The sequence below is a fragment of the Schistocerca piceifrons genome, chromosome 10 (assembly GCF_021461385.2).
Source record: "Schistocerca piceifrons isolate TAMUIC-IGC-003096 chromosome 10, iqSchPice1.1, whole genome shotgun sequence".
Lineage (NCBI taxonomy): Eukaryota > Metazoa > Arthropoda > Insecta > Orthoptera > Acrididae > Schistocerca > Schistocerca piceifrons.
Genome location: NC_060147.1, coordinates 75,788,182 through 75,803,789, shown reverse-complemented (window position 1 = coordinate 75,803,789; position 15,608 = coordinate 75,788,182). Strand labels below are relative to the sequence as shown.

The 15,608-nt window shown below is 42.7% G+C and overlaps 1 protein-coding gene across 1 annotated transcript in view; it reads right to left on the bottom strand.

Annotated features, from left to right (window-relative positions):
* Positions 1-15,608, bottom strand: part of LOC124718703 (leucine-rich repeat-containing protein 15-like) — a 214,901-nt gene that overhangs the window by 21,892 nt on the left and 177,401 nt on the right. The window contains exon 7 of the mRNA XM_047244324.1: positions 12,788-12,946. Coding sequence (XP_047100280.1) covers positions 12,788-12,946 — 159 coding nt within the window. The remainder of the gene's footprint in view (positions 1-12,787; positions 12,947-15,608) is intronic.

Sequence of the window (15,608 nt, the reverse complement as noted above, 5' to 3'; positions counted from 1 at the left end):
CTTGTGTGACTTTTCAGTGTGCCACGAAAACAAAGCAAACCACCCAATAAGGATTAAGGAGGCACGAAAGCACTCTCATCGTGGTTGCTTTCTGATTTACATGCAGCCACAAAAGGTACACGCACTTTGAGTAGTCGAATTTGACCAGAAAGTCGCTCGTGTAGATCGGGCTTTATAGAGGCGTTGCCGACCGCAGCGGAGTATTCTGCCTGTTTACGTGTCCCTGTATTTGAATACGCATGCCTACACCAGTTTCTTTGGCGCTTCAGCGTACATGGTGGCGCACGAAATGTGTTCCCAATTGTTTCTTTCACAATTTACGACGCACATTGAATATCCCGCTGGGATCTCTACAGCAGTACCAGCAGAGCTTGGAAACTCAAATGAGTTACGAAATGACGTGTGATTCACGATACTGTCGCTAGGAGACTTGTAAACTGCAATGACTAACAATGGAAGACTGACGACACAGCAACGATCGGCAATTGTGTTACTTTTTCATGAAACGAAAAGCCTTATTGTGACTCAGAGGCGTTTTCGACAACAGTTTAACACACGATGGGTCCCTTGCAAGAAGACCATCCACAGGTTGTACGATAAATTTGTACAGGAAGGAACAGTATTGGAAGCGAAGCGACCTCGGCCTAAGCCTGTTTGTTCGCCGGAGAATATTGAAGCGGTACGAGTTGCTGTACAGGGAAGTTCCGGGAAATCGTGTAGAAAGGCAGCAGTGCAACTGGGAATATCCAGACGCTCCGTTCAACGCATTCTTAAAAGTGACCTACATATGTACCCACACAAGATGACCTGTGCACAGAAGCTCACTGAAGAACACAAGCAGCAGAGACTACTGTTTGCTCTGTGGGCGGAGGATAGGGAAGAAACTCTCATCAACGTTTTGGTTTTCAGAAGACGCGCATTTTCATTTAGACGGTGTGGTTAACAAACAAAATGTACGCTTTTGGGCGACTGAAAACCCACAAGTGCTTCATGAACGACAACATTATGCTCCGAGGATTATAGTGTGGGCAGCAATTTCCGGTCACCGACGTATTCGATACTTTTTCTTTGAAAAAACTGTGAACAAAGAGAGTTATTTGAGCATGCTTCGGAATAGCTTCATTCCACAGCTTCTTGCTACTGTCTTGCCCTTCAACACGCAGTGGTTCATGCAAGATGGGGCAAGGCCACATACTGCAAACACTGTGTTGGAGTTTTTACACGAGCATTTCGACATGCGGATCATTTTACTCAGGTTTCCAGGTCGCTTCAATGACGGACAAAACTGCCCCCCCCCCCCCCCTCCCACAATAGTCCATGTGACTTCTTTTCTTTGGAGGTACCTAAAGGAAAAAAAAAATTGCGGAAATGTCCACATGATTTAATGGAGCTCAGAAGATTTATTCTTCAAGCTTGTAGTGAAATTACGGAAGACATGTGCCGTAGGTTAATCACTAACTTCAGTGTTCGTTTGAAGGAAGTTAGGAAACGAAATGGTGGACGTCTTGAGAATGTGTTGAGTTAGAACAAATCTCCATGGACGGCTCTTCATTGTAGTGTATGTTCCTTTCAGATTGTGTTGACAACCTATATTCGTAAACAAAGTGGTAACACATTTCGTGCGCCACCCTGTATATGAGATTTTGTCGAGGTGTATGCAAAAGGCTTGTTAAGCGCCTGGAATGGAGCACCGATCATGCCCGATACGAGAGAGGTGGCGAATGAGCTCAACGGGCAAACAGTGCCGCTGACTCGCGCTCGCCGCGCGGGTGCAGTGCTCTGACCTAGACCCTTTGACTGGGAAGTAATTTCGTTGGTTGACCACAGCGTCAGCGTCTCCGGAGTCCCTCTGGCAGAGGTCACGAGCAGGCAGGGCCCGCGTCCTTGGTTCGCCGCGGCCGCAGGAAGCCGCCGACATTGTGCTGCAGGGGGGCCGTCTCGCCTCGGCTGGTCCGCCGCCTTGCGCAACCTCGGAACGTAATTAGCCGTCTGCTGTGTGCCGAGGATCCCGTGGGCTGCTCCCACACCGGCGACACCCAGAGAGACCCGGCCAAGGAAAAGGTCGCTTCTACAGGCGGCCCATCTCCTGCCTCTAAGCCGAGCGTCAGCACTGCGATGAATGCCATTGTGGATATGCAGCGTGTTCAAACCGGCCGAGCGGTTCTAGGCGCATCAGTCTGGAACCACGCGACCGCTACGGTCGCAGGTTCGAATCCTGCCTCGAGCATGGATGTGTGTGAAGTCCTTAGGGTAGTTAGGTTTAAGTAGTTCCAAGTTCTAGGGGACTGATGACCTCAGATGTTGAGTCCCATAGTGCTCAGAGCCATTTGAATCATTTTTTGTCTCAAACCTTTCGGGTCAAACTGAAACAGTCGATACTGGGTCCACAACCGATAGTACCGAGGCAGGTATGCAATGGTATTGTGGATATACGCAGCGTGCACCGGATATAGCAAGTTATCCAGAATGAGATTTTCACTCTGCAGCGGAGCGTGCGATGATATGAAACTTACTGGCAGATTAAAACTGTGTGCCGGACCGAGACTCGAACTCGGGATCTTTGCCTTTCGCGGGCAAGTGCTCTACCATCTGAGCTACCCCAAAACGACTCACGTCCCGACGGTTCGAAGTTCGAGTCTCGGTCCGGCACACAGTTTTAATCTGCCAGGAAGTTTTATAGCAAGGTAGTTAGTTACAAGTTCCATGGATCAATTTGCACGATACATCATAATAACGTGGAAAGAGTTATTTACATCCATATCATACATTAATTTGTCTATGAGGTTACATTAATAACATTTCTACGTTCTTTATTTTTTGTAAGTATCTTTTTTCGCGTTTTTAAGTATAAAAATAAAAAAAAAACACACAGATGTGAGCTTGTAACTTCCACCACCGTGTTGTTGTTGTGGCCTTCAATCCAGAGACTGGTTTGATGCAGCTCTCCTTGCTACTCTATCCTGTGCAAGCTTCTTCATCTCTTAGTACCTACTGCAACCTACATCCTGTGTATTCATCTCTTGGTCTCCCTCTACGATTTTTACCCGCCGCGCTACCCTCCAATACTAAATTGGTGATCCCTTGATGTCTCAGATTATGTCCTACCAACCGATCCCTTATTCTAGTCAAGTTGCACCACAAATTTCTCTTCTCCCTAATTCTATTCAATACCTCCTCATTAGTTATGTGATCTACCCATCTAATCTTGAGCATTCTTCTGTAATACATCATTTCGAAAGCTTCTATTCTCTTCTTTTTCAAAATTTTTGTCTTCCATGGTTCACTCCCATACATGACTACACTCCAAACAAATTCTTTCAGAAAAGGCTTCCTGACACTTAAATATATACTCGATGTTAATAAATTTCTCTTCTTTAGAAACGATTTCCTTTGCCATTGCCAGTCTACAGTTTGTATGCTCTCTAATTCGACCGTCATCAGTTATTTTGTTCCCCAAATAGGAAAACTCATCTACTGCTCTAAGTGTCTCATTTCATAACCTGATTTTCTCAGCATCACCTGATTTAATTCGACTACATTCCATTATCCTCGCTTTTGTTGCTGTTCATCTTCTATCGTTCTTTCAAGACACTGTCCATTACCTCCAACCGCTCTTCCAGGTCCTTTGCTGTCTCTGATAGAATTACAATGTCAACCACCTTTTGCCGGCCGGTGTGGCCGTGCGGTTAAAGGCGCTTCAGTCTGGAACCGCGTGACCGCTACGGTCGCAGGTTCGAATCCTGCCTCGGGCATGGATGTGTGTGATGTCCTTAGGTTTGTTAGGTTTAATTAATTCTAAGTTCTAGGCGACGGATGACCTCAGAAGTTAAGTCGCATAGTGCTCAGAGCCATTTGAACCATTTTTTCAACCACCTTTTACAGATTATTATAATTGTTCATGTATGGGTCCAATAGATCCACGCGAGGTATAATCCATCAGCGTTACTTTTGACGGTTGGTCCTCCTTTGTGTCCAAATTTATTCCATCCTTTCATAATGAAGGATGGAATAAATATCTTTTGCCTAGACGTTTTTCGATCTGTAACATCCGCCTGAGCTATCTATACCTCCTGCTTCAAGATCTTCTTTAATCGCAGTGATGCATTTAATTGGCTCAGTTTAGAACTTATTTCTGTTTTCGTAGACTCCTACTATTTGTTTTGTCGACCTAGTGGGTGCCATTCTCTTAATCTGCCCACGAAATTTCTCAGCCTATAAGTTTCTTTGTCAGTAATTTTGTGGTTTTATATTTTCCTAATAATCTTTCTTTCTTTCTTTTGAATTTCTTCAATATATGCATGCAAACAGAGTCGTCGCCCCTAAGAGTTCCATTCTTGCTCGTAGGCCTAACACTAGTTTCTCCGAAAGGGTCAACGTCATCCATCGCATAGTCACTACAAATTTTGTGCAATGGTAAGTCCAAATCATCACCCGATGAAGAATCAAAAGAAAGATTCCGTCGACATTTCTTTGTTTCAAATTTTTGAGGTCTTATCTTTGAAGCAAACTTTCTGAACTTGCTTTTTGTCTTAGGCTTTAGCACTTATTTTCTTTCTCTACTTATTAATTTTGCTTTTTTGCTCTCTGCTGCTTTTTGTGAACTAGCTTTGTTAGGAGTCAAAGTAAAAATTGAGGAATGATGTTGTCTGGCAATTTTCTTCAGTTTAAGAGGTCCTGGTAAGGGAGAATTTTCTTTGGATTGTAGCCCAACTTCGGGCCCAACTTCTGAAGCATTTCCTACTATCATCCTCATAAAGTTCTCCACAAAATTAATGTACAAGGCCAATCCTCTCATCTGTCAAATAGCAAAGCTAGCGTCTCCTCTCTTGCTCCTGAGATGCCTTCCCCTCCATCTATCTCTATTAGCCACGCAATCTTCTTTTCCTTTATATTTCCTTAATTATGTTTCATCATGTCTCTCTATTCTTCTCCTCCCTTCACCATGAGTCTCCCTCATATTCCCTGCTGCCAGCACTCCTATCTAAAATCTGTCTCTTCAATAATGTCTAATTATAACAGTACTTATGATCTACGAATATAAACTCTATATGTATGTATTTTTCCAGGTGTACCTTTCTAATTGTTTATTTCACTTTTTGTACTAGATGTAGTTAAACATGCATACTGAAACATATGAATGTAAAATAAGTAGAATGCCTCGTTAGATGTAAGAGAGGGCCTGATGGGCCTAATCTTGCCAGGTTAAATAAATCAGTAAATAAATAAAAATAAATAAATATATCTCTTTTTACTTATAATTAAAATTTCTGCTCCATAAATACATTCAGGTTTGATTACTACTGTATTGCCGAAGTTTATTGAATTTAGATACAGATTTTTTTATTATGACCATGTGTTAATGTGAATGCAGTTGCCATTTTTTTTGACAGCAAACTTTGTTTGCAGCTTTTTCCCGACCATTTTCTTGTGTTATGCCCCCAAATATTTATACTGAGTAACTCTTTTTATTTCACCATGTTATGTGTTCAAAAATTTTGGTGCTTGTTTCTTACATGCCATATGTTCGGTTTTTCCAAATGATATTTGTAGTCCTACTTTTACCGCTACTTATTTAAGGATTTCAATTTGTTTTAAAGTTGTGTTAATACACCTAGTGAAAATTGCCAGATCATCTGTAAAGGCGAGGCAATCTCCTCTAATATTACTTCTGCCTAACTTGATTGTTTGATCTGTATTTTGATTCGACTTTTGCTCTCGCCATCGTGTAATCACCTTTTACAAAACAAAGTTAAACAGAGAGTTCATCTCCCTGTATAATACCAGTCTTTCTGTCAAATTGTTCAGAAATTTCTCCCGCGACTTTAAGTTTAGAGCTAGTGTCAGTTAACGTTTCCTCAGTCGGTGTTACAGTTTTATTATCTAGCCCATGTTCCTTTAAAATTTGGAAAAGCGTTCATTATCAACTGAGTCGTAGGCTCTTTTAAAATCCACAAATGTACATACAATAGTGATACCAGAAATTTTTTCGTGCCTAAGGATTAGCTTTAAATTAAGAATCTGCTCTGGACAGGATCTGTTTGATATAAAGCCTGCTTGGTATTCACCAATTATAAGTTCCAACTGTTCTTGGGTTCTACCAAGTAAACATTGGGAGAAAATTTTGTATGGGGAGAAGGGAGATTCCTCCGTAATTATTGACATCCGTTATGTCCCTTATTTAATACAATGTATAAATTAGGACAGTTTTCAAGTCCTCAGGTATTTTCTTAATTTGCCAAATATGTCTTATTAGTTGACCATCTATTTTATAGCGAACTGATTTTAGTAGTTCTGCAATTACGCCATCCTCTCCGGATACTTTATTGTTTTTATGTATCTTAATTTGCTTCATTATTTCGATAATGTCAGGTTCTCTGGAGGTATGGTTGGTATTATTAGTCTGTTGTGGTTGGAATTTATTCGCTGGTTTTGTACAGTGCAATAGTTTTTCAAAATAATTAGCAAGTACCTTACAGTTTTCCTGGTTATTAAGAGCCCAACAGCCATTTTCATTTTGAAGCAGAGACATTGAGCTTGGTAACCGGTTAGTTTTGTTTTGAATGTTTTATAAAAGTTTTTTTTTTGTTCTTTTGGAAGTAGGTATTCCCGATTTCTGAGAGTTGGGCATTTTCGAAGTTCTTTCAGTCTGTCAGATTAATTTAGGTATTTCTTTTCTTACAGTTAGAAATGTGTTGTGGTATTTTCAGTTTTGTTATTATTCCAATTTTCATCCCTCATGCATAGACTTAACTGCTGTTTCACAGTTCGCATTCCATCAAGCGTGTTTTTGTTTCTTTCGAAGCGGAACTAAATTTTGTGCTGTTGTGATGAACTTTTATTTTAGACTTTGAAAATTGTTGGCTTGTTTTTTGTCAAGTTCGCTTGTTAGATTTGGTGTTATTTTAGGAGTGTCAAATTTTGGGACAACACTTTTTGTTTTGAAGAATTTTTGAGGTTGAAGTTTTACTTTTATTCGCGTTAAGTAATGGTCAAATTCAGTATTCGCCCCTTTCCTACCTTGGACGTTTAAAATTTCTTTGTATTTATGGTATGAAGTTGTTACATGATCTATTTGATATTTCCCAATAAGTATATTGAGTGCCCGCCAAGTTTTTTGTTTAGAAGGTTTTTTTTTTTTTTTGAAATGTGTTGACATGATTTTAAGGTTAAAATTTTTGCGCGTTTCGACAAGTCTCTGACCATTTTGGTTTGTCCATTTGTGCGCAGGAAATCCACTCGCCGTTTTCTTATGGTTTTTTCTCTTTACCTAATTGAGCATTAAAATTACCCACTAAAATTTTAACATGGGTGAGGGAATTTTCGAGATGATGCTTTCTAACGTTTCCCAATTTTCATTAACTTTCTTCAGGAATTTTACAGTTATCCTCATTAACTGGTATATGCCCATTAATTAAAGTGTATGCCTCATTTGCTCATTTAAAACAAATTGTCATTAGTCTATTATTAATGGGTCTTACCTCCATAATTGAATTAAAAATATTTTTGGAGACTGAAAGAGAAACTCCGGGACGTAATGTATTATTAAGTATTCTTTTATCTGGTTTACTTTTAAAAAGACGATAATTGCCGAAATCCATGTTGTTATTGTCTGTCATTCGTGTTTTTGAAGTGGCAAAATTTGAATCTTCTGATCTTTTTTAATGATCTCCCAATTTTTGAAGTTTACCTGGTTGCAAAAGTGTTTGTATGTTAAGTGTTGCAAAAAATGTATTTGTTTTGGTTTTAAGTTGGCCAGAGGACTCAGACTTTCTCTGTTGAATCACGCTGAATTTCAACCTTGCCGCTTCAGGATCCGGAAGACCAGTTGCGGCAGTAATAGTGGAGGTGGATTGATTATCAAAATGCTCCATGATGATTGTACCTGGAATCAGGTGGGGATGAGTAGACTCATTGAGTGATCTCGGAATGAAATTAAAATGAAATGAATATCCCTAGCTGCATACAGGCCTTGATATACGTCAACGCGGACGGTTGAAAATGTGTGCGCCGCCCGGGACTCGAGCCCAGGATCTCCTGCTTAGCAGACACTCTATCCTTCTGAGCCACCGAGGACACAGAGGATAGTACGGCTGCACGGACTTATCTCTGGCACGCCTCCCGTGAGACCCACATTCCAAACTTACTGTTCCGTACTATATTCATAGTGCCCCTGCCCATCGGAACAAAAAGTTTCGCTTCCATACATGGCTACAACCCATACAAATACTTTCAGAAAAGACTTCCTGACACTTAAATCTATACTCGACGTTAACAAATTTCTCTTCTTCAGAAACGCTTTCCTTGCCATTGCCAGTCTACATTTTATCGTCTCTACTTCGACCATCATCAGTTATTTTGCTCCCCAAATAGCAAAACTCATTTACTGCTTTAAGTGTCTCATTTCCTAATCTAATTCCCTCACCATCACCCGATTCAATTTGACTACATTCCTTTATCCTCGTTTTGCTTTTGTTGATGTTCATCTTATATCCATAGAAATTAACAAAATTAATAATATGAATGCAGCGTCTAGTCACAAGGTGGGACGAAGGCACTTTGTCAATAACATAACACATATGCTTGAGATCTCAGAAAAAGTTTTGCTTGCCACACATTGATTAAACATTATCGAAGCAGCACTGAAAAATTTAAATAAACCAAGTTATAACAAACGTGATACGTGATATGATGTCTAATTACGGCAGTAATAGTTTATGGAGATGAAGCTTTCTTATTGAAGGACGTACACATTGTAGAGTAATATTGGACCACTTAATAACAAGGAGTATTATTTACCCAAAACAGAGCAGTGAACAAACTTGCAGTTGTAACATATGCTTTAGTTAAGTATGTATGTATAAATATAGGCTTCCGCGACTATTCTCACAGTCAACAAAATTTTTCTGGGTTCGTGATCGCATTGTCATTATGTAAACCTACCGACGTTTCGGTCACTGTTACAAGTGACCTTCTTCAGCGTGTTTTTGTTTCATATGATGCTGAGCGCGTAGGATCAGACTATTCGTCGCTCTGAATTGGGCAGACATCACTGTTGTTAATTCATACTACGTTACAATTGCATCTCCGTTCACTGCTCTGTGTTGGGTACATAACGCCTGTTGTTATGAAGTAGTGCAACGTTACTGTACAGCGTGAATGACACTATTACAATTTTCAATAAAAAAAGCTTTATCTTCGTATACTTACAGTGGTGTAATGATACACTATGTCGCATTTGCTATTACCTGGTTCATTTTCGTTTCGAGATATTTCTTACGTAATGTTTCATCGATTTCTACCATTATAACTTCTCCAGTTTCCTATTTCGTGCACAGGAATGTGTTATACTTTTTATTAAATTGTAGATATTTGTCTTCATTTACCTCCTTCTAAATTTTCCAGTATATTTTACACTATTTTCCCAATTTTCTGTATTACACTACTGGCCATTAAAATTGCTACACCACGAAGATAACGTGCTACAGACGCGAAATTTATCCGACAGGAAGAAGATGCTGTGATATGCAAATGGTTAGTTTTTCAGAGCATTCACACAAGGTTGGCGCCGTAGGCAACACCTACAACGTGCTGACATGACGAAAGTTTTCAACCGATTTCTCATACACAAACAGCAGTTGACCGGCGTTGCCTGCTGAAACGTTGTTGTGATGCCTCGTGTAAGGAGGAGAAATGCGTACAATCACGTTTCCGACTTTGACAAGGGTCTGATTGTAGCCTATCGCGATTGCGGTTTATTGTATCGCAACATTGCTGCTCGCGTTGGTCGAGATCCAGTGACTGTTAGCAGAATATGGAATCGGTGGATTCATGAGGGTAATACGGAACCCCGTGCTGGATCCCAACGGCCTTGTATCACTAGCAGTCGAGATGACAGGCATCTTATCCGCATGGCTGTAACGGATCGTGCAGCCACGTCTCGATCCCTGAGTCAACAGATGGGGACGTTTGCAAGACAACAACCATCTGGACGAACAGTTCGACGACGTTTGCAGCAGCATGGACTATCAGCTCGGAGATCATAGGTGCGGTTACCCTTGACGCTGCATCTCAGACAGGAGCGCCTGCGATGGTGTACTCAACGACGAACCTGGGTGCACGAATGGCAAAACATCATTCTTTCGGATGACTCCAGGTTCTGTTTACAGCATCATGATGGTCGCATCCGTGTTCGGTGACTTAGCGGTGAACGCACATTGGAGGCGTGTATTTGTCATCACCATACTGGCGTATCAGCCGGCGTGATGGTATGGGGTGCCATTGGTTACACGTCTTGCTCACCTCTTGTTCACGTTGACGGCACTTTGAACAGTGGACGTTACATTTCAGATGTGTTACGACCCGTGGCTCTACTCTTCATCCGATCCCTGCGAAACCCTACATTTCTGTAGGATAATGCACGACCGCATGTTGCAGATCCTGTACGGACCTTTCTGGATACGGAAAATGATCGATTGCTTGCCTGGCCAGCTCATTCTCCAGATCTCTCACTAACTGAAGACGTCTGGTCAATAGTGGCCGAGCAACTGGCTCGTCACAATATGCCAGTCACTACTCTTGATGAACTGTGGTATCGTGTTGAACCTGCATGCGCAGCAGTACCTGTACACGCCATCCAAGCTGTGTTTGACTCAATGCCCAGGCGTACCAAGGCCGTTATTACGGCCAGAGGTGGTTGTTCAGGGTACTGATTTCTCAGGATCTATGCACCCAAATTGCGTGAAAATGTAATCACACGTCAGTTCTTGTATAATATATTTGTCCAATGAATACCTGTTTATCATTTGGTTTTTTTCATTGTGTAGCAATTTTAATGGCCAGTAGTGTATTTCAGATCTGATGGTGGATGATGACTCGGCCGAGATTAGTGGTCAATGATTGGCACTATAGTTAGTGATTGGCTGGTGTGCCATTTATTTTGGTATCAGGGCCCCTTTGGTTGTCACCCAAGTCACGATTACAGCAAAGAAGCACGTCGACGATATTCTACGCCCCCTTTAGTTGCCCTTCACGTAACACCAGCCCAGGCTTACATTAAAGCAAAGTGCCGCCCACCCGAGCACTGAGATTTTCTACCGCTTGTCATCATGGTTGGCAAATCCTACCTTGGCCAGCTAGGTCGCGGGATCTCTCCCCAGCTGAGAACATTTCGAGCATCATAGTCAGGGCCCTACAGTCACCTCGGGATTTCGACGCTCTAGCACGTCACTGGGACAGAATTTCGTACGATGTCCCTGAGGAGGACAAGCATCAACTGTCAAACAATGCCAAGCCCGACAAATGCTTGCATAAGGGTCACAGGGGGACGAACGCTAAACTTGCTACAATTCTGCAGCTCTGTCTCTTGAATAAATCTTCCAATTTTTCTAAAGCCTACGGCCTTATTGCAGTGGTAAAACCGGTTTCCGTCGGATCACCGAAGTTAGGCGCTGTCGGGCTGGGTTAGCACTTGGATGGGTGACCATCCGGTCTGCCGAGCGCTGGTGGCAAGCGGGGTGCTCTCAGACCTTGTGAGGCAAACTGAGGAGCTACTTGATTGAGAAGTAGCGGCTCCAGTCTCGGAAATTGACATACGGCTGGGAGAGGGGTGTGCTGACCACACGCCCCTCCATATCCGCATCCAGTGAAGCCTATAGGCTGAGGATGACACGGCGGCCGGTCGGTACGTCGGTCCTTCAAGGCCTGTTCGGGAGAAGTTTCGTTTAGTTTACTTTAGTAATTTTTCTAAAATGGAAACTATTCGTTTGTCTGGACCTGTGGATGACATCTACCAATTTCCGTCCAATTCGGACAATTCCTTTGTGAGGCCTTGTTTTACTGTCGTAGAACGGACAAAAGCAGTCAACAGTTCAGCATAATGACTAGGGAATTGCGACAACAGTAGATATACTCAAAACGTGAACAGCAATCTGGAGATCAGACTAATTACTGGATACCGGTGACGACAATATTTGAAGAAACAATTAGCATTGTTAACAGTCAAACATTTTGGGAAAGAACGTTCTTGTAAGCTATATAAAATCTATGACAAAACAGTCTAGATCGCGATTTCTTCTTTTTTTTTCGGGTTTCGACGTAGTCTTAGGCCATCTCCAGACAGCACCATCAGCTGAAGTTGACGATGCGTAGAAATTGACCTCAGTAGCTGAAATTGCAAAACCCGTCATCACGATATGGACTGTTTTTGAGCGATTTTATATTGTTAATAGTGGTTGCTTGTTGTTTCCTTCTGTGGAAGAATCGACTTTTATTCTTCGCTATACTCCCATTTACTCCCATTTTACCTCTCCACTAACTTACCTCTGCGTCATTATCTCCCAGGTAAACAATTCCTTGAAGCGACAGAAGAGGCTGCTGCTCTATGGCTGGCGTATGGCTGTTCAGCAGACTCGTAAGACTATGGACCGCGATATCTCGAAAATTTTGAAAATTTCTCGGGTATTCAGCCAGGTAGCGTCGTCCTAAAGGCGCGATATTTCGGCAAGCCGACTGCTTGCCATATTCAGGCGTTCTTGGTGTCTGATTGATCTCTGATGGATGCCGACTTCCACCGGAGATCAGACACCAAGAACACCTGAAGATGGCAAGAAGTCGGCTTGCCGAAACATCGCGCCTTTTGGACGACTCTACCTGGCTGAATACCCGAGAAATTTTCGGGATTTCTGTGCGCCGGAAAAACCTCAGACCACATCTCGAAAATTGCTTGAGAAGCGCATCGTACCAGAGCACCACCTGCTTTCTGAAGACGTTATGCCGGGCAGCAACTCACCTGAAGAGGTCAGCGGGCAGCCGCTCGATGGCGTTTCCGATGATGCTGAGCACGGAGAGCAGCGGGTTGTCCCAGAAGGTGTCGCGGTCGACGCTCGTCACGCGGTTGTCGTTCACGATCAGCGTCGAGAGCCGCGGCAGGCGGGTGAACATGGTCCGGCTGCAGCGGGCAACCAGAACAACCCACAGTCAAATCCGGCCGCACTCCAAACATGGTTGGATACATTAACACTGCCAGGAGGGAAGGGCGTAGTGGAGAAATGAATCAAACACTGACCTCCAGATGCCAGACACTCAGATCGGTATTTGGTGGTAAGTTCCTATGGGACCAAACTGCTGAGGTCATCGGTCCATAGGCTTACACACTACCTAATCTAACTTAAAGTAATCTACGCTAAGGACAACACACAAACACACACACACATACATACACACTCCCATGATCGAGGGAAGACACGACCCTCCGACAGAGGGGCTGATTGGGGGGGGGGGGGGGGGGTGCGAACCGTGGCAAGGCGCCTAAGACCGCGCTGCTACACCGCGCGGCAGACAGATCGGTACCAGACGTTGTATGTAGATACAGTATCACCCAAAACCTCGATTTAGTTCGTGCTGTGTACTGTTATCCAGTAGAACATGCACAAACGGTAATTAAAAGTGACACGAGATTTATGGAGCACAGAAGAGCATAAGTGTGAGTAGCTGACAAGTTTGTATCCCGTGGGAAGACACACACACACACACATGCTCGAGGGAGGACAAGACCCTCCGACACGGGGGGGGGGAGGAAGGGGGGGCGAACCGTGACAAGGTGACCAAGACCGCGAGGCTACCCCGCGCGCGCGTCACTCAGACCGGTACCAGACGTTGTATGTGGATAATCAGCCAAAACTCCGATTTAGTTCGTGCTGTGTACTGTCGTCCAGTAGAACATGCACGAATGGTAATTAAAAGTAGCACGACATTTACAGAGCACAGAAGAGCATAAGTTTGAGTAGTTGACAAGTTTGTATCCTGTGGGAAGTTTCTAGAGCGTTGGATCCTCGCACGGAGGGCCACTGTCTTCCAAACCCAGTGACGACATTATTTCACTGTATTATGCTTGGAAGTGCTATATGCGGAAACATGTTTTTGACATGGAAAAGGGGTGTTTGGAGTTTACAACAATGTTTTCTTGGCAGTCTGCTTTCGCTTCACTTCTTCGAAAGTGCTAAATCTATAGAGCACATCTGCACATCACAGAATTTGCAATCAAAAGAGAACAATAAGGAAGCAATTGCAAAAAATGGTTCAAATGGCTCGGAGCGCTGTAAGACTTAACATCTGAGGTCATCAATCCCCTACGCTTAGAACTACTTAAACGTAACTAACCTAAGGACATCCCACACATCCATGCACGAGGCAGGATTCGAACCTGTACTTTTGCTCATTCCGAAGCCATACTGTTCCTCTAGGCGTCTATTCATTTTACTTGCTGCAAAGCTAGTAAACTCACTAAAGTTTCATTGCGTTAGAAACTCTGTTATTACTAGTACTTAGCACAGAGTACATTATTATTAAGCACAATTTTTCCTGCACTGAAAAAATTCGAAAAAGATAGAAGCGTTACTTTGACGCCGAATTAGGTTGTATGGAGTCATGCATTTTAGAGACTAAATTTAAGGATGTCTAGAGTTTTACTTCCCATCGACTGTCTAGTCATCAGAGAGAGAAAAAGCTCGGTTTGGGGATGGAAAATGGTTGTTTTTCGAATGAAGCACCCCAGCATTTGCTTGAACGATATAGGGAAATCACGGAAGATCTAAATATGGATGGGTTAACACATATTTTAATCACCGTCCACCGGAATATGAGCCCAGTGTCTCACCAGTGACCCACCTGAGATCGTTTCAGGCTAAAATAGTGTAGCAATAATAATCAATAGTGTAGCAATAATAGTCAATAGTGTAGCAATAATAATCAAAATAATAAGATCAATGACACGTACATAACGTTCAGCCAACGAAGCGAAAGGAGAGTGCCAAAAGAATATTGCTCCAAATTCCTAAAAGTTGTTTTACAGGACAGGAAAATATTCTCCCAAGTACAGTCCCACGCGTAAAAAATTAAAAAAATAAATTCAGCTGTTGGTATTGAACTGGGGGACCATTGATTCGACGACCGCACGTTCCAGCATCTCACCCACGCTGGTTTTACGGAAAACATACTGACAGGTACGGTTTTCTTGTGCTTTTTAGTTCTGGGTTAGTTTTAATTACCGTTTATGCATTTCTACTGGACCACTGCACACAGCACGAACTAAATCGGTGTTCTGGTTGATGCTCTATCGACATACGACGTCTAGTACAGATCTGAGTACCTGACATCTGGAGTTTTGTGTGTTCGCGAGTGAAGTATCCAGTGCAGTGAAGCACGTGCTCTTATGATAATTAATGCACAAATTAATGAAGAACTAATGAGAGACCCAGAGATGCTGCAGAGATGAAACTGGTCCCGCATTGTGGGATACGGCAGTTGAAATTCCCATTTGGACATCGTGATTTAGGTTTTCTGTAATTAGCCCAAATCACGTAGAGGAGATTATTAGGATGGTTTCTTTGAAAAGAAATAGTCAGTTTTCTTCTGTATCCTTCCCAAATCCGAGCTCCTACCTCGTTCTAAAGACTACATCGCCGACGGGTCATTAAACCCTGATCTCGACTGCTTACAATTGCTGATGTGTCAGGTCCACCAACATGGCTACTCAGCAGACCACACTTAAGCGCCTCACGAGGAGTTTATCGAACCACTTTCACAACAACTCTCTACTATTCTACTGTGGA